This window comes from Porites lutea, chromosome 11 (genome assembly GCF_958299795.1).
Source record: "Porites lutea chromosome 11, jaPorLute2.1, whole genome shotgun sequence".
Taxonomy (NCBI): Eukaryota; Metazoa; Cnidaria; class Anthozoa; order Scleractinia; family Poritidae; genus Porites; species Porites lutea.
Window position 1 is genome coordinate 26,815,315 of NC_133211.1, and position 19,000 is coordinate 26,834,314.

Consider the following 19,000-nt stretch of genomic DNA (forward strand, 5'->3'; position numbering starts at 1 on the left):
AAGCAAGCAGTGCTAGTCAGCGGTGACGATAATGAAATTATGCGTGTTTGCAAATGAAAAAATGGCGGCGAATCGGCTTCAATGAGCGTGTGTTTATAAGTGAAATTTCTTGGTTCTTTTTCAACTGTTACCTGTTCGATTGCCAATATTCAGTGTCAAGTATGAAGCGAAGGAGAACGCGTACGCCTTCGGATGCAGGTAGTCCTCCACAGGAAAAGAAAACGGTCAAATCTTCAACAAGTTCCAACTCTTCTTCGATTAAAGACGGTCCTTCTAAATCTTCAGATGCCCAAAATGCCGCCAACCTGGAAGAAGCGGAAGTGGAAAAAAGAACTGCTGAAAGTGATGTTAAGTCGTTCGAGAAAGGAACAGAGGAGATCAGGAAACTTGTAGCTGAGATTCAGGGGCAAAAATTCGCGGTAAGTATCATCTGTTGCTAGGTGCCATGGGCTCGATATCAACAAGCAATGTTAAATCATGCTTCCATCTATATCTGTCTGGTAATTGTCTTGCACCACTCCAGATCTAATAATGTAAAAAAAAAATGTTGAAATGTATTATGGTGGAAACAAGGTTACTTGCCCTTTTTTTAAAAATCAGAATGCTGATACAAATGAGTCCAGAATCAGATGTACATTGCTGTTTACAATCTTGAAAAAGCTCAACCGACTTGCTCACATGAGATGCAAGAAATCCAGAGAAAGAACCCAAGAGGTATGACCATAGAACTAAACATGCAATAAAGTATACATAGTAAGGATGTATAGTATAATTCAGTGATTCACTGGTCAGAACATGTTCAGAGCCGCAGATAACTTTTGGTCATTGGACAAAGTCAAAGTGGGAAAACTGTGAACAACAGAAATATTTATGAGATGTTATTGTGTTGCAAGAAAAAAGTCAGTTGGGTATGAGAAACAAAACTTCAAGCAAGGACATTAACTAGTTTGAGGTTTTGTGGCTAGTTCACATGTCCTGATCTTTGCTGTGATTGGTCACAACAATATAAAAAAAATATTTCAAGTTTTCAAGTTTTTGCCAGTTTGATTGTAACTATGGCTAATGTCAGAATAAATTATTTCTGTGATTGGATATATGATAACTGGACAAATCAAATACTAAAGAGTGTCATTCTAAATTAAAGCTGAAGATTTGCTTAATAATTTACAAATAAAACGTATAAGTCAACGATGTATTTCTAAGAACTTTTCTGGTTTGTCTGAGCAAAACATTGACCTAGTCAAACATGTTTCCTTTCCAAAAAGGGAAATTGTTTACAGGTCTAAATCTGAGTGCACCTCTGAGAAACCCACCTTGACTAAAGTTGGGAGGTTATACCTGCTAGAACATGTCTAATGGGTTGGAAAGACTCCACCAATCTTAATACAGAGAGGTGGCACCTGGCTGTGTACAAACATTTTGACTACTTTCCTTAAATCAAAGAATTGAAAAGATCTGTCAGTGCTGCAACAATATAATTTCTCTTTTTAGAAAGAACATGTGCCTTACTATGCCACCTTTTTTCATCAAACAAACCAGAAACACTGTTGGGTATACTTTTTGTTAACTTTACTTTCTGTAAGAACTATGTAAATCTGCAGCTTCAAATTATTAGAGTCTCTGTAGGATTCAACATTGTTTTCACAATTTTTACTTCTTTCAGGCTAAACAAAAGGTGGACAGTCTTCACTTGCAGTTACAAAACCTTCTATATGAAGTGATGCATTTGAAAAAAGAAATAACAAAATGTCTTGAATTCAAGTAAGTGAATAATTTTACTTTTGTGTTTGTACATGTCAGGAGCCTTGTTTTTATAATAGGCTCTGTAAAGTGTACAGCAAGAGTTAGAAACTAAATGCAAAGAAGATCATTGCAATTCAAGGTGCAACTTATGCAGCTGCGAAAGGAAAGCCTGAAAAAATCAGGCTTGCTGGGAAATCTGTTGCTTAGACCATAAATAATTCACAAAGAAAAAACAATTGAAGGATGGAGAAGGCCATTAAGCTTTGATGTGACTTATATGAATCTCTGTTATGAAGGTCAAAGGATGAAGAAATAGAGCTGGTTTCAGAAGAGGAGTTTTTTAGGGATGCACCTAAAGAAATTTCAAAACCTGTAAGTGACCTGTTATAATAGTGACCATGGCAAGAAAAGAAGGAAAAGTGTGTAACAGTTTCCATAAAACACGTAAAAAGCAGACTGTGTTTTACACAGGCCTTGATCGTAGAAATTTGTGTTTGAAGTTAAAAATAAATTCCATAAGTCTTATGGAATTTAAGATACTTTCGATGCATGTCATTTCAAAGAGATTTCTCACTAAGCATTGGATACTGTAGTAACACCACAGGATTTTGTCCAGACTTAAAAAGTGTATGGTGACAAATAGTCTCACCATAACATGGTTTTGAAGTTGAAGGATTTAAAAGAAAAGCAACTGAACCTTTATATTAACTTTTCAGCTGATCTGTAAATTACAATGTCTACATACTTCCTCAGAAAATTAATTATTGCAATATTTTCACTAAGCATGTGTTGAAAAAAAAAGATTGACAGTCAAGGTTAGATATTGCTTAAAAGTGGTAAGAGCACTTGTGTACATGTAAAAGTGTAATAATTTTCCAAAACTTAATTGTGAAGGAAGTTACCAAGACAGATGCTCATCAGCTGATGTTAGCAAGACTTGACTGGGAACTGGAGCAAAGAAAAAGGTATTTTGTCTACTAGAAAGTGTTTATGACTAAGGTTTGTTGAAGGATGTTAAGGATAGAGCTTTCTGTATTCTATATTGTTATGGAATGTTGTTAGAAATTAAAACCGAGATTTGCGAAAAGTAAAACGAAAAAACAAGCAAAAGTTAAACTTTGATGAAATGATTTTCTCTGAGTATTTGGGGTATTAAAGTGTATGTTTCTTGACCCCTTTTTGTCTCAAATTGGAGCTGCTGTTTCACATAAACTGTTTTGGTTTTAGAATAGGGTACGTTTTTGTAGCTTGTGGAACCAGGGTCTGGAATTGCATACCTTTCTTATTCTTCATCTTTTGCAAACAGCAATTCAGGTCTTAAACAAAGCAGGCAATAATTGCTAATAATTAGCAATAATTGCTAATTATTAGTAATAATTTAGCAATAATTGTTATTGCTAAATTAGTGCTACACAAAAAAGGAGGGGCCTTGACTGTCTGGGCATTTTTTATTTTGTAAAGCAGTATACCCAATTTTTTTGAAGGTTAGTCACTTAAACAAGTCATCTGTGGTGGAAAGATGGGTATTTTTAGAGCAAAGCGTTACTGGTAATTGTTTTAATTTTTGAACTTGTTTTGAACTCTGTACCAATTTTCACTTCAATTTCCTTTGCAGACTAGCAACTCAAAAAGAACAGTTTCTCAAAAAAAAGGAATCGTTATCAAAAGAGATCCACACCAAGAAAGAATTCTTGGACAGTTTGCAACCAAGATTAGAAAATATATTAAAGGTAACCTGTAGTGGAGCTGTGTTGTAAAATTTTAAGCTATTATCTTAATCTAAGGGAAAGTCAAATTTGGTGAGTGTCAGGCCACCTGAATTGTTGACCTATCCCTCACCTCACCTCAACTGGGTCTTTGTACAGAACGGGTCATTTCTTCTGGTGATCTCAGGTGCTGTAAAAACAGAAGTTTAAGTTATCACAGGATAAGTTAAAGGAGTTGTGTCACGGCTGTCTTAAGTTTATTTTTTAATATTTCTAATTATACATCTCTATTTGCAATGGAACTCATAACTTAAGTGAAGAAATAACTGGCAAATGACAGAATCACAGCTTCTTTTCACACAAATATATCTCCAGAGCATCATGTCAAACATTATAAACACCAAAGGAACTTTGAAAAACTGTTAGGCTGAAAGGTTTTCAAAATCTGCAATTGCAATCTGGTTTAATCTCCTTCAAATTTGTCCATCTGTGACTTCTATTTTGTATGCTATGTTATTTATACCTTGTTGTAATATTTTGAGGAGTTATTTTCATGATTCATTCAATATGGTGGCATTTCCTACCTTGGGAATTGCAATTGATTTTGTGACACAGCTCCTTTAACATTACCTTTAACATTATTAAACGAAAGACTATAGCATTTGGAAAATGTAACAATACACTGAAGAAAAAATTCACATAACTCCTCTTCCACATCACGGCAACTTCCATTTCTCTTGCATGTAAAAACAACCAACATTTTGTGATGCCACCACTGGTTGCCCTGCGAAATGACGTCTACAGTATGGATTTTTTGCACTTTTTCATTAGACGTTATTTTGCGGGGGAAACCAGTACTAGCATGACAAAAAGGCCAGATGTTTTGTCAGGCTACCTTTTCTCATGCAGCTGTAATTTGTCAAGCTGTTGTCTTTCCTTAGGCTACCCAGCCTGTGCAAGAGTACATGAACATGCCGCTGGATGCCAAGCGTGTACAACATGAAACTGCACGGTATCTTCCACAGCCTTTGTACATTTTGTATGTTCAAGCAACAGCATACAAGGAAGCATGTGATTCTAATTTAGAACTGAAGATTCTTGGTGATTTGGATATTGCAAAAGCTGCCATGGAAACTAAAACTGCTGCTAGAGGTTTGTTTTTTGAACAAAGAATAAGTCTGCAATACTCTGTTGAGAGTGAAGACTTAAATTGGTAAAGTAAAGTAAAAGACATTGTTTTACTTATACTGAGCATTCCTTGAATTTTTGAATGCTTACTTCTGGACCCTAATGCACAATCCAATGCAGGGTTATTTAAATGACTCATGAAAGCTGACTCTTTAAAGGTGATCAATCTATAAAGAAGATTGCAATTTGAAGAGAACCTTTATAAAGTTCTCGCTGACCATGGAGTATACTATGGGTCTGCTGTCTGTATGGCATGCTGGGCTTTGTTCCCATCTAAATGTCATGTACTCTGAATAGTAAGTCCAATGAGGATGAAAAAAATAAATAAACATTTATAGGAGTGTCATTAATCAAATCAAACCATAATTTCAAATATGTGCAGAACTCCTTGAAAGAGTTATTGTCATGACGTTGTAGATTTTACATGATCATATTGAATTCCAGAAATTACATTCTCTATCTGAAATTACAGTTTTCTGTTATACAGTCTAGCACATTGAGTTGCAATAAAGTATTTTTAAGCTAATACATGTTTTGTTTTGTTGTAGATGTGGACAGTGATTCAGACCAAGAAAATGCTGAAGGACATAAGAGGGTGAGAACATAATAATTATATTTTATCAGTATTGACTTGTTTTTCAGGCTTTACAGTGTATCTTGTTGATGAAAACAAAACAAAAACCATTCTAAGTTGTCCAAGTTACTCAATAATAACCTGGTTACCTAACTGAGTGCTGCTGCAGACAATGTTAGTCTTTACACTAGAGCCTAAATAAGCTAAGAAATATTTCAAGACAAGTATAATTTTCAATTCTTCAAGCAAAAAGAAGCTTCCCACACAACCGTTTCTTTATTGCTTCAGATTAACTTAAGGCTGTTTTCACACGCAACACAATTAATATTGATTGACATGATTCACCTTTTTCAAAACTCAAGAAACCACAAGTTTGCTAAGTCAGTTTTAAGGATGGTTTTCAAGTCACTTGAAACTTTCTTGAATTGAATCAACTTTCCAACTTTAATGAAATGCAAAGTAAAATAACTTGAGGTTTTACTTAGGCCTTCACACGTATCTTTGGTTAAGTAAAACTTAGCAGTTCTTAAATCTTACTAGTGTCAAGGCAGCCAATGTGTATTTTCTTACTTTGGAATCCTTTTTAGTCAAAACACAGGAGAAAAAAAGAAGAATCTCGTTTAGAGGAGAAGAGAAAGTTGCTGCTTAAGAAACATCCACTTCAAATCCTTGTGCAAGTTCGGTGTAAAGGTTAGATCTATAGTCATTAGAATATTATTGTCATTGCTTTAGTGAAAAAGTCAAATGAATAGTACCAATGTTTTTGCTGTTCTTTTTGTGCTAAATGGTTTATTTTCATTATTTCTGTAGACAAAGCAACAGTAGATTTGTTGTTCTCATATTTGCCAACATTCAGCACAGTTGTAGTATCACCTTCCTTGTCGTTAACTGAAGCTCTCCCTGAACCTGTATTGGCAAACAGGTGAGTTCATGACGAATGATGAAGATTACATGAAAGCTGGGGATGGATATGGCACTTCCTCTTGCAAATGTTAACATATAACTGCTTGCTGAAACTTCAGAGCAATTAATGATCCCATGGGTAAATTAAATTATTCTGCTTGACAAATGAAACATAATTTTTTGGTGCAAATCGATGTTGTAGTTCAAAATCAAATTATTATGCTGATTAAAAGGGTTTCAATGTAGTTTAACTCTCAATATCCCTTGACCTCTTGAACAATTTTTTATCTTTGGTGCAAATGGAGAGTTCTAACCAGCAGAGGAAGTAATTTGTGAGGATATAGAGAGCGAGAGAGAGAGAGATTAATCTGCAAACTAAGTTAAATTAACAGTTACGAGGCTTAATATTATATAAAGCTTAAACCTTATATATAATGCTTAAACCTAAGTGCCCGCTCATCACATGATGTGGCATGACATTTGCTAGGGACCTTAAAAGAAGACTTGACTATTAGTACCAGTTTAGGGCTTAGTATGAGTTTGAGCACCAATCTTATCCTGAACATTTAATAACGTGTTAGTCAGCAACAGGAAAGAGTTATAGTTGGGGGGGGGGGGGGGGGAGTACATTGGCTTGCAATTGTTAAGAAAAGAGATGTACTCTCACTTGTTTTGTATTTGCGGTCAAGTCTGGGGGTTGCTATTGTGATGTCACTGCTTGTGGAGTGGGATGCCTTGATCATTTCCACAGACTGCCCAGGTGTCCCAAACTCTGCACAATTTACATTGTATTCAAACGATCTCCAGGTCCCAACTGATACATGTAGAAGTTGCTCAGGCTTCTGAATGGTCTTCCTTCAAGTAAATAGACCTCTCTCTTTCAGTGAGGGTACACTCAAGCAGTAAGCACAACTTTCTTTAAATATGCCAATGTGCCAAGTCTTTTTCCGTTAATCTTGTTTTTGTTTTCAGCACTATTTTGTCCCCTGATTCATTGTTGACAAGTTTATTTCCTGATGACAGTGGAAAAAAGGCACCAAATCCAGCCAGTCTCTATCAGCTTGCTAAAGTTGGGTAAGTAAAGTCCTCTGTTACAGTCATAGACTTGTCTGCGTGTAAACTCTTTAGCCTTGGTTGACCTCACTAGTGACACATGCATGAACATGTGCGCCTGAAAAATACCAGGCCCTAATTGTTGAAACATGGAATAGGGCTGTAGACTGGATAAATCCCTCTCCAGTAGATAGGTAGGAGATGAAACCATTAATTACAATTATTGTGCTATCCAGTGGATAGAGTTTTATCTGGTGGGTAGCATTATCGCCTTTTGAACAACTGGGGCCTGGATATTTCTCTTCACCTGTGATAAACACAAGGAAACATACAATGCAGGGATAGGCATAAAATTTTGTTGCAACTAATGTTGGTGCAAAAGAATAATTTTAAAAAGGTGGGAAATGACAGGTTTTAATACAAGTATAAAACTTTGTCACTTTTGCTTGTGCCTTTTACTTTTTTTGTTTATGGTCAGTTGCACACATCTATACAAAAAAAGCAGAAGGCCTTTATATTCTAAAAAGACATTGTAAAAAAAGACATAAAATGTCTTCAATTTTGAAATATTTTCAGCCAAAATCATGATAAGCACCCATTTCCACATTTCAGTAATATTACTTGTTTATAACAATTCACATCATAAACAATAATTGTGTTCTTTCAGAATTAAAGACTTTGCAGAGTTTGTTAATCAAGTTGGCAAGCCTTACATGTGGGCTCAGAGGATATGTGGACTTGACTTTTTACCTGAAGAAATACATGTAAGAGGTTTCTTTGATATGTTTAATATACATCAGTGCCGTAGCCAGACCAAACGGCCAACCGAGGCAGGCGGGAGTTGCTAGGGGGGTTCGGGGGCATGCCCCCCCCCCCCCCCCGAGAAATTTTGAACTTTAGTCTCTCGGAAATGCGATTTGCAGCGTTTTCTGGGCCTTTCGGTAACTTTTTTTCGAGTTAATTTAAGTGGAATTTAAAAAGCAATAATCAGAAACAAGCTACATAATCTGGGTGACCGTTAACCTCGCCAATGGTTTTGATCAGTATTTGTTCAAAAAAAATTTGAGTTAACGTACGTAGCCCCTTGAGATCGATGATATGGTAATTTTTTCATAGTATATTGACTGAATTGCTGAATTCTTTGTAATATCATGATGCGTTAAAAATATCCGATGATCGCTTATGTGAAATAAAAATGATCGGCGAAATTCGTCAAAATTTTACCGAGGCGAGTGCCTCGGTTGGCCTTATACTAGCTACGGCGCTGTACATAGACTACTTTGCCAATTTTCTTGTTATGATACAAACAGAATGTTTTTTGCTTTTGTCCTTCAAATATTTTGAGTTGTAAGTTTAACCATTCATCTCTACAGTTCATGATTCTTTTTAGACAAAGTGAAAGTTACTTTTATTGAACGCTACTTTCTTAAGCCTTATAAAACAGCCAACATTTTGCGAAGCTCCACCGGTTTCCCTTTGAAATGTTGTTTGAGGAACGACTGCAGAAGTTCCATACTAATAATTATTACATGTCACTACACAGATCTGGGTAGTGTTTCTGATTGTTTGAAGCAAATTTCCCTCGTGGCACAACCAATAAAATCACTACCCAGATCATTATGGATTTTCTGCAGTCATTAATTTTTTCAAACTTCACATAGGAAACTAGTGATGTCGTTGTAAAATGTCAGCTGTTTTCTCAGTCTATACTTTCCTAACTCTTTTTTACATGCCTTGGACACAAGCACATAAGCTTTTATCCTTTAAGTATATGGATAGAAGTGTAATCATACTTACGGAAGCTACTAGCATTATTCCTGTGACTCTGGTTATTGTAATATTGATTTTTTTAAAGGTGGCTTTTTTATTCTTGGGATGCACAAAGATTGTTGCCATTGAAATAAAGCTGCTGAACAAAAAGTTCTTGTCGTGTTGTCTATTACACTTTAAAACGTCGCTCTACCTTTTGAGTTTGTCAATGAAATCCTCTGAGCAGTAATTTCCTGTGGTGGCGGTGGTGGTAGTAGTGAACTTTATTAACATCTCAAGTGCAAAAGCTCTAATTTGTGAAACAAATACAGAGATTAAAATAAGACATAAAAAAGTGATATGAAAGCTAAAAATTAGGTCTGTTTACACATAAAATTCTAAAATACTTAATGTGAAGTAGTTATATAAGAAAAGTAGTTACAGTGTATTTTGCAAAAAAGTGAACATTTAATTAAACAAAAGTTCATGAGTCTTGTTTTGCCTGATTTTTCAGTTGTCTTTTATTATTTACTTATTTTGACACGTTTTTTTGTAAAATAATAGTATTATTTTTTGGTAACAATTATTTCTTTGTTTAACAGGACGTTGTTGCCAAGTCATCAGTAAGCTTGTCACACATGGAAGCTACAATCAAAGCCATCAGGACAAGAATCCTGGCTAGACTCGCTCTTGAGCAACAACTTACGTCCTTAGGTAGAAACCGCGGATTGTTTTCTGCTTATATTTCTTAACTGTAAGCGGTCACTGGGTACTTAGGTTCTTTCAAAGGTGGTGTTTCGCGTGAAAATTTCTCATCCAATCTATCTTTTCATTCGGTATAGTGATGGAACATTCCTCTGAAGGAACACTTATTGAATCGGTTTTTTTTGCCGCCAATCGTCGGGTAAACGATTGGAGATTGTGTAACACCGTCTGGATGCCTGTCTTGGAGATGTCTTTGTTGTGAGATCGAAATGTCGTTGTAACGCCAGGGAGACCTATGTTAAAAGATCATTTTTACCCCCATTTTCCCCCTCAGTGTGGTGCTCTACCGAAAGTTGTTTGGCTTCCCACACACACACATTTTCTGGCAGAGTGAGATCAGTGTGGAGAAGTTAATATATACTGCGCGAGTTTAGCTTAGCAGAGATTAGAGAACTCTCAGAATGGAATAACAATGATTTTTTTTCTAGAAGTTGGTATACATGTTAGGACTTGCTCAACTCACCGGGGGGGGGGGGGGGGGGGGGACGGGGATCTTCACCAGAACCGAAGTACTTAAGAATACTGACAGCTAGGACCGGGACAAAATGCTGCCTTTAAAGCCCCTGCTAAATAACCTGAGATCAGGCTCTATTTTCGTTTCGCTTTAAAAATTACATTCCAACGGGCAAGGCTAAACGATCAAACATTTTTGCACAACACCGTGTTGGAAGAGCAGGTTTTACCGGTTTAGCCACCTCTCTCAACGTTGCATTTAAATGGCTTTCGTTCGATGTTTGATCTAGATCAATCATTTTTTTGCATCACAAACAAATGTTTGATATTTAGCAACGCCATGTTGTCAATTGAAATGCAAAATTGTACAGAAATGTTTAATGGTTTAGCTGGGTGCAAACTCTCTTAAGCTACACTAAAACGGGCTACAAAAAACTTGCAACTTGTTTTGTAACATTTCCGCAGAGCGATGTTGCGCGTTTACCACCCACGTTCGATTTTTTATTGCAACAAATAAGGTTGCAAGGTTTTTTTTGTGGGTGAAATGCGCAACATCGCTATTTTACTCCTTTTGCAGCAATGTTGCAAAACAAGTTGCACCTTTTTTGTTGCCCGTATTACCCGCGGACCTTTAGAGGAAAGACTGCCTTTAGATTTCTCTGTTGCTGTTAATAAACGTCTTTGAATGGACGCTTTAGTAAGACATTTGTTAGTATTCAGATGAAATGTTGTTAATTTTTTTAGAGAGTCTGACGATTCCTCAAAACAAAAATTCTCTTCAAATGTTCCCGAGCAAGATATCATCGGGACTGACTGCCTGGCACCCATCAACTTTGGAAGAGTTCATGGTAAGAACGATGTCTATAAACTGATCCGAAACTACCAGCGGTGACTGCGTGTGTAACCTGGGGAAAGCAATGTAGCCAGACATGAGATCTTCACGAATGGTTGCCGGGTTGGTTTACTATTTACCAATCAAATCTGTAAATTTCGTTAGTTTTAACGTAATTGGAACTACATCCTTTTTGAGAAGTCCCCTTGGAAAATTTCCAAGATTAAAATGGTGGTTCTTTTGGTCGGATTAAGATGTTACAAATAAAACTTCCGTTTCATTTACACGTTTTGCAACTTAAGCGCCACATCTAAGAGACTTCGGGCTTTTCTGACCATTCCTCATGTAGGAATTGCGATTATTTGTAAAGAAAACACCAATTCTATGAGCGTGGATTAGAAGTCGGTTTAAGAGCGAACGTGAAGTTAAAGGAAAGTTATAGTTAAGATGAATCCTTCATCTCATTCTTTGTGTTGGTTCTCCACTTTGGCGACCTCGTTTGAAACATGCAGTTTATTTTTCCAGGAGCAGCCAGTTCTTAGAAGCCTTGTCGATGATGGGTTTATTGTAGAAGATGACATGCTTTATCAAGCCGTGTTTGAAAGAGGAAAAGGTGAACAATCCTTGGCCTATGAATAAATAACAGAAAAAAACGAAGAAGTTAATGAAACACTAAGACGTTTAACAGTATTCAGGTTGAAATGTCTTCTAAAATGTTGACCTTCTATCTTAATGGTCTTTGGAGTACTTAAGTTTACCACTGACATGACATGGGAAAACCGAAAATTCTGGTTGGAAAGTCAAATGGTTTGCGCCATTCTGTTTGGAGAGCTTCAGAAACATGGGCTGTGATTTGAGGGGACGCAATTTTTCTACTCATGTTAGTTTATTTAGCTGATTTTGATTTACATCAGGGGCACCCAACGACAATTTTTGGAAAATATCTGTTCGGAAGACGATTTGAGATCTAGAACTTCCGGAACATTTGTTGTAAAATTTCTTCGCGGCTTGCCTGCCTCCCCTAGGATTTTCGAACATCTCAAAAATGGTAATTGCCCATTTTTTAACGGATGTTTACCCTAAAAAGGTAATGGGAGCCTTTTTTCTGGCTGAAATTTTCGAAAAGGTAAGTTTTGATCCCTATAATTTTCGGATCACTAAACTTTCAGCTGGGAAATCCGAACAGGTAAAAAATTTTTAGGGATAAAAATATGCCTATATCTACCGTTCAAATACTAAAATACCTTTAACAATGCTATGTTTAAGTGGTTTTGAACTATATTCTCGTTGGGTTCCCCTGATACAATACATTATAGCGAATGGTTTTCCCGCCACATCAAATTTTGTAGTTTAGTGTTCATGGACAAGATTTCCTCTTGGTTAGTTTGGGTAAATGGTAGGCGCCCTTGGTCTTCCTGGTCGTAATCCTCCTCCTCCGCCTCAGTATCGTTATTGTCCAAATACTATTAACAAATAATTCAGGTAACGGCTTTCAATTTATTGTTGATATTGGGATCGCTTGTGTATGTATGACGGAAAAAAGTATGCGGCTAAGACGGCTATATATTAATTTTTTTTTGGATATTGGCTTCGTAAGCCAAAACATTTTTGTCTGACTTCGGTCCTAAAAGAAAGTCTGTAGAACCAAACGGATCTACAAAGATTGGTAGTCGAAAATTAAACTTATTATACGGCTGAATCCGCGAGCTGGAAAGATGAAGCGAATCCTGCGTTCTGATTGGCTACGCGGGAGGCCCGCTCGGGATTTCCCGCATTGGCCCCACAAGAAAAAGTTATCTTTTTGGCCAAGTAATAGATCCTTTATTGACCAAGCTTGTTCGAAAAAGATGGCTGCATATTCACCTCGTTCTATTTTTGCGTTTTCATTGACTAAGACGTCGTATCGGTCAATGTAAACGCGAAAAAGAACTTGGTCTGTATCCAGCCATCTTGACCGAACAAGCTCGATCGGGTTAATTACTTAATAGTGAGTGAAAGAAAGTTTTGGTTTCCTGAATGGAACTTAGATGCGTGAGAATGTTCATTAAAGAGAGATCGAGTATGCGTGATCGACTAAGCCGTTCAGTTCTGTTTCTACCTTTTCTTTTCAGCACAGCTCAAGGCTTCAGTAATCGTGTCTCAAGAATATCCAACAGCACCGCCATTTTTCTCAGTTGAAGTATCTTGTGGAAAGACCATGATTAGAGACAGCCTCACAAAGGTATTGGGCCAAATGTAGGCTTTACTTTACAAGGATAGCTCCCTTAAGTCAATTATAAAGGTCATTGTTATCATTAGAGGCTCAATTTAAAAACACCTTCATAACTCTATCACCAAATCTTTAAAAACTACGAATTATTATTATATAAAAGAATAATTTAATTCAGTTGGTCAGGAAAATTTTACATTTGTCAGGGGAAAGTCAGGGAATTTCAGAAACCTCTGGCTGTGGCAACCATGTATAAGCACAGCTCTGAAGCCTCTCCAAATTTTCTGTATTAAATACCCTGCCATAGTACATCACGGAAGAGATTGCTTGAAATGTGGTTTCTCCCATAGATTCAATTCTGGTGTTTATACAAACGTGCCCACGTTGCAGTGTTACTGCGCTTTTCACGAACATGCGAACTCTAAAGTTCAAAAGACGCCTTCACAATTGCGTTTTTCGCTGCCGTCAATCCTAATTAAGTAACACACCAAACGGATCGAAATCCATTAATCACAAATCACAAACCATGACCTTTTGAACCCGTTAAAGTAAAGTTTTGTTTCCTAAGAGGTCCGTCAAGATGATTGACGGCAGCGAAAAACGCAATCGTCAGTTGGCTGTTAAACTTCAGAAGTCGCATGTTTGTGAAAAGCGCAGTAAATTATTACTGAGTTCTCAGTTCATTAGTCACAAAACGTAAGCTTGTCGAATACGAAGACGCTGGTCCAAAAGGACAAAATATTGCTAGGCTGTAGTTTTGCTTCAAATTCCATGTAAAGCGAACGGCCGCAAGTAGAACAACTGTAAAAAATGAATTGCTTGATTTTCTCGTATTTAATTGTAGTGTCGAAATCAACCCTGTTGCAGGAGGGATGGGTGACACCCCACCTAACCCCGATGTTTTGCAGTGCACTCTTCAAGTAAATTGTATCTCTTCAGTTTAGCTCTGTTTTACACTGGTGTATATTTCATTCCGCATCTCATGTATTTTGATGCTAATATGTTGCCTTTCGTGAATCATTCTTTATAACAGGCTGTGGAAGGAGAGGTGAATGTCTTTTACCCAGAGCTTACTGCCGTTGACTCTCCTTTCAATCTTCTAACCAATCAGCTACGCCGTTTGCAAGTGAGTCAACCAATCCCCAAACAATTAAAAAGAGATGCCTTTTCTTGCGGACATTACGAACACGGCATGACTGCATAGTGTTTAAGTTTCTATGGAAACTGTTAAACACAACAACGGTGATCTAATCAGGAGGTCTTGGATTCGATGCTCACCATTGTCAGAAATATTGTCTTTCTTCTTGTGCGCTCCTGTTTCCATGCGTTGGATAAAATGGAGTTTGAAGAGATGTTATGACACTTGAAGTCACCCTTATTTTTGTAGAAGCCTATTTGACTCTATAATAAACTGCAAACGATTCAAAGCGATAAAATGTAATTTAATTTTCCCCATAAGCTTTACCCGCAGCACTTCACTTTCCCATGGAAACTACTCGTTTAGCCGCGTTTCTAATGTGACTTTTCACTTTTAGATGTGTTTTGATATTTATTTGGAGAGTGGCAGTTTGAACCATGTGGAGGGTGCTGAAACGTTCGATCGGGAGAAGTTCTTCCTTCGCGTCAAGAAGTAAGTGGAGGTAACATAAGCATTTGCAAAGAACCAAATGGAAGTGTATTCAAAGAGCTATCCAGTCTTGTTTATGTGAAGTTGTGAGGACGTGGAAACAAAACTTCGCAGACAAGCATCAAATAATTGCGGTCCTCGTAGCGTAATAAATTGAGACTTCTTAGCAACTGCAACTGAACGAGTTTTGACACGATACAAGGAAAATCGTAGACCGTTTTCACTGTCAGAACAACTTCTTACTGCCTTCGCGAAACGAGATTTTGCAAAGGCAAAGAGTCGTAAGACAGAGAACGGAGAGGGGGGTACGCGTCGCCAAAGGCCAGGGGTAAGAGAGTCAGAAATTATAACCCAACTAAGAACGGTGTTACTTGGCAAAAGACACCGAAATTTCGGGATAGATGGCTTAAATAGGCAAAAGGTCTGCAATGCCCTGATGAGCTACGAGAATACCAGCGTTGTGCGCAGGCAGAATACGTGGTTATTCTAACAATGAAAATAGTAAACCACTTTCACTGTCAGAACAACCTGAATTAGTCTTTCTGTGGCCGTCAACATACGACCAAAGAATCATTCTAAGGACGAACAGACGATCAAAACTTCATTCTAAGGTAGAGCACACGATTAAAAAATCATTCTCAGGTCGAGGACACGACCAAAAATCTTGATCAGGTCGAACACACGACCAAAATCCTTCTCAGATCGCACACACGACCAAAACCATTCTCATGCCGAACACAAGACCAAATCTTTCTCAGGTCCAACACAGGACCAAAATCATGTTTGGGTCGCACACACGACCAAAAACATTCTCAGGTCGAACACACGACCAATATCTTTCTAAGGTCGAACGCACGAACAAATTCATTTTCAGTTCGCACACACGACCAAAAACATTCTCAGATCGAACACACGACCAAAATCTTTCTCAGGTTGGACACACGACGAAAATCATTTTCAGGTCGCACACACGACCAAAAATATTCTCAGATTGAACACACGACCAAAATCTTTGTTAGGTCGAACACGCGACAGAAATCTTTTTCCGGTCGCACGCACGACCAAAATCTCTTTCTCAAGTCGAACACACGACCAAAATCTTTCTCAGATCGAACAAATCCGAACATTTTCTCAGGTCGAACACACGACCAAACACAACTCATGGATAAAACACACCAACAGTTCCTCTGGTCGAACAAACAACCAAAGTTTATTAAGTCGAACAAACGAATCTCAAAATGCTTATCCTCAGGTCGAACACAGCACCAAATCATTCTCAGGTCGAAACGTACAAAGCAACTGCGAGAAAAAGACGTGCGACAGAAAGCTGCATTTAATACAAAAGACACAGAAAATTTCGGGAAAACGCAGGCAAATAAAGAACACAATTAGGTGACATACAAAATTCCGGACGACTAAACTCACATAAAGGCGAGACAAAATGCAAGGTAGACAAAGCAAGTGTTATCGGTAAACAGAGGTAATAACTTAATAACATACGAACGCGGAATATAACCTGAGAAAAAACAGAAACCAAACCCGGATGAATGAGCCTAAAACTGCAGCAGCTTGTTACTTGGGCTAGAGCGGCCTTCGCGCCCCCTTCTTGAGGTTGTTGTTCCTGGACTTGGGGTTGCTTAAGGCCTCCCTTGTTCTAGTGCATTAGCTTCCAAGACATTGGTTAAAACTTCGGATTAGGTCCTACAGGAACAGGCAAGTAAAATTTTTGGGCCTCGGCGACGCGAGAAGAAACTCGTTCAAGAAATATAACCCGGCTAAGAACAGCGTTAGTTGGCAAAAAAACGCTTAACTTACGGGATGGGTGGCTTAAATAGGCAAAAGGACTCCCTGAGACCTCCACACAATTGTCTGTAATGCCCTGGCGGGCTACGAGAATACCAGCGTTGCGCGCAGGCAGATTCTGTGGTTATTCTAACAGTGAAAAGAAATTCTGACTTTTACGTCAAGCTCTGTTCGACATGTTCATGTAAAAATACACATTTTTATTATAAGGAGATGACTAGCCATCTTAGAAGACCTAAATGTCCTAATTTCCCAAGAAACTTTCCCCTGGACCTCCTACTAACATTAATGTGCTAACGATTAAGGCCGGAACACGCTGGGCGACAGGTTGCAGCGACACATGGCGGTGACAAGTCATAGCAACAAATCGCCTCGTGTGTCTGGGAAATTTTTCAGCAAATCTTTGTCAACGAATCAAATCAGATTGAATTCGTGCAACTTGTTGCGGGCGACTAAGATTTTCACACCAAGCGATTTGTCGCTGCATCGCACCGCGTAACTTCTCGCTCGACCTGCAATCAAGGAGTGATTGGTCGTCGATGAGTTGTGGAAGATTTGTCATTTGTTGAGGCGACATGTCGCCTAGCGTGTCCCGACCTTACGCGTTTGCTGTAGCCTCCTACCCCCCCCCCCCCCCCCCCACCAACACCTTAACCTGTGAATGATTTTTGAAGCTCACTTTATCCCTGTTTTTTCTTTGTTCGTTTGTATTCATCCATAGGGGCAGAGATCGAGGCCTTCCTTTGAAATATGACGCAGGTCAAGGATTGTTTACGCAGAGATGACAGTTGGCACTAACCGAACTAGGAATTGTTTCGTAAACTTGCAATTGGATTTCTTTATATGAAGTTTTAAAAAAAACTACGTCTTTGTTACAAGTGTTAACATTTGTTCTTAATAACATTGTCCCTTCCTAAAGAATGTGTGTCCTTATTTGTTTGTTTACAAGAAACAATGTGAATTGTCTTGATTATATGTACCGTTGTTGGAGTTTGAACAGTCAAAAACGTATTTAAACGCTACGCGTCATCTTTAAAAATACGGTTGGAGTTTATCGTCTTACTTTAGTTAATTTATTTCTGAAAATACAACGTTTAGTTTTATCAACTGAGTTGACGAGGAAGATTGGCCACCGTAGGGGGAATGAGAAGATGACGTTGTGAGGGTCAATCCTTTGTGAGAGAGAATCAGGAAACCGTTGGTTGTGCGTAGCGTATTAACCCTTTCGGTACCGAAATTGAATTAAAGGACTGGTTTGGTATGTGTGCGCGCATTTGAAAGTTCCAGGCTGTTAATTCTTAAGCGTATGGTGTTCGACAGATGTTTCGATTTTCCTTTAAATGAAAGCAGCGTCAGCAGACAGTTGGATGATGATATAGTATCAAGTAAGTTTATTTGAATGTGCCCAATAACGTTTCTTGTACGCCAGATTTTTATCGGAGACCAGCTGGTGTACGAACCATTAACGACTTCACGCTGGAGGCGATCGGTTAGAAAGTCTTTAATCAAAAGTTTTACATTAAAACGGATACCACAGTAATCAACTTTGCCAAGCAACCGCTGGTGATCCACTGAGTCGAACGCCTTGGCAAAGTTCTGGAAGACCATTCGTGTACCACTAGAGAGACCTTTTGGGAACCCATGTTGAAACATGGATATGGTTGAATTTGAAGACGAGGAAGAACAGACGATGAGTTAAGTGGTGCTTTGGAAAGTATCCTGTCGGTTTCAAGACCACGTTGAAGTAATTACTTGGGCACAGGTTAAAGTAACCTTCCAATGGATCTCCTTATTCGGTTGCTCACAAAAGTGCAATAGGTCTGTGAGCAAGATTGGGCGCACAACAAAAGGTCTAGCCGTCGAACCAACAGGTCGCTTAACGCTGGCTAAACAATGGAAATTCATCTGGGCTCGCAGGTCTTATTTTTGCGATGGGGGACGGCCTGCGATATGGTCACGTTCAACCGATATACAGTCGGAAGTGTCAAAGGCAGTAGAGCTGGCGCACCTTGCCAACTCCCTTGGAGTCGAGATTGTAGCTATTGTTTCTCAAAGTTCCCAGTAACTTTTCGGGCCCGGAAAGCCGTTTAGAGTTGCTGTATTTTTATTCAAGATCAAAGTTTTAATAATTTTGAAAATAATACAGTGAAACTATCAGTTAAGGAACAAAACTGAGTGGTTTGTGGACTGGGAACTGGGCTAATATTCAACAGGTTTTAATTTTAAAATTTGTCTTCGGGCCCGAAAAGTTTCCCGGTCTTTCGAGAAACGGACCCCATGCCCGAATCACTAGTGAAAATGACTTCCTTGTAACTTCCTGAGCATTGAGAAATTAGGTGAAGAAGAGTTTATGTGGTTTTCGGGGGACGTGGTCACAAAATTTCAGACGTTTGTA

At 38.2% G+C, this 19,000-nt stretch overlaps 1 protein-coding gene across 1 annotated transcript; it reads left to right on the forward strand.

Annotated features, from left to right (window-relative positions):
* The first annotated feature begins 29 nt into the window (after nt 1-29).
* On the forward strand, nt 30-17,644 carry LOC140952853 (THO complex subunit 5 homolog). Its single transcript, XM_073402305.1, has 19 exons — nt 30-419; nt 601-714; nt 1,664-1,761; nt 2,040-2,115; nt 2,638-2,708; nt 3,359-3,473; nt 4,391-4,601; nt 5,186-5,232; nt 5,799-5,901; nt 6,022-6,133; nt 7,087-7,188; nt 7,835-7,931; nt 9,519-9,630; nt 10,879-10,982; nt 11,492-11,579; nt 13,078-13,187; nt 14,209-14,301; nt 14,711-14,805; nt 17,327-17,644. The coding sequence occupies exons 1-19, from the start codon at nt 54-56 to the stop codon at nt 17,388-17,390; spliced, it is 2,178 nt and encodes a 725-aa protein (XP_073258406.1). The 5' UTR covers nt 30-53; the 3' UTR covers nt 17,391-17,644.
* The last annotated feature ends 1,356 nt before the right edge of the window (nt 17,645-19,000 follow it).

What these genes read in the sequence shown, in the direction of transcription:
- LOC140952853 (XM_073402305.1), top strand. Translation starts at nt 54, where the DNA reads ATGAAAAAATGGCGGCGAATCGGCTTCAATGAGCGTGTGTTTATAAGT. An exon ending in GAACTGGAGCAAAGAAAAAG is followed by an intron (nt 2,709 to 3,358) that starts GTATTTTGTCTA and finishes TTTCCTTTGCAG; the next exon opens with ACTAGCAACTCAAAAAGAAC. An exon ending in TTAGAGACAGCCTCACAAAG is followed by an intron (nt 13,188 to 14,208) that starts GTATTGGGCCAA and finishes TCTTTATAACAG; the next exon opens with GCTGTGGAAGGAGAGGTGAA.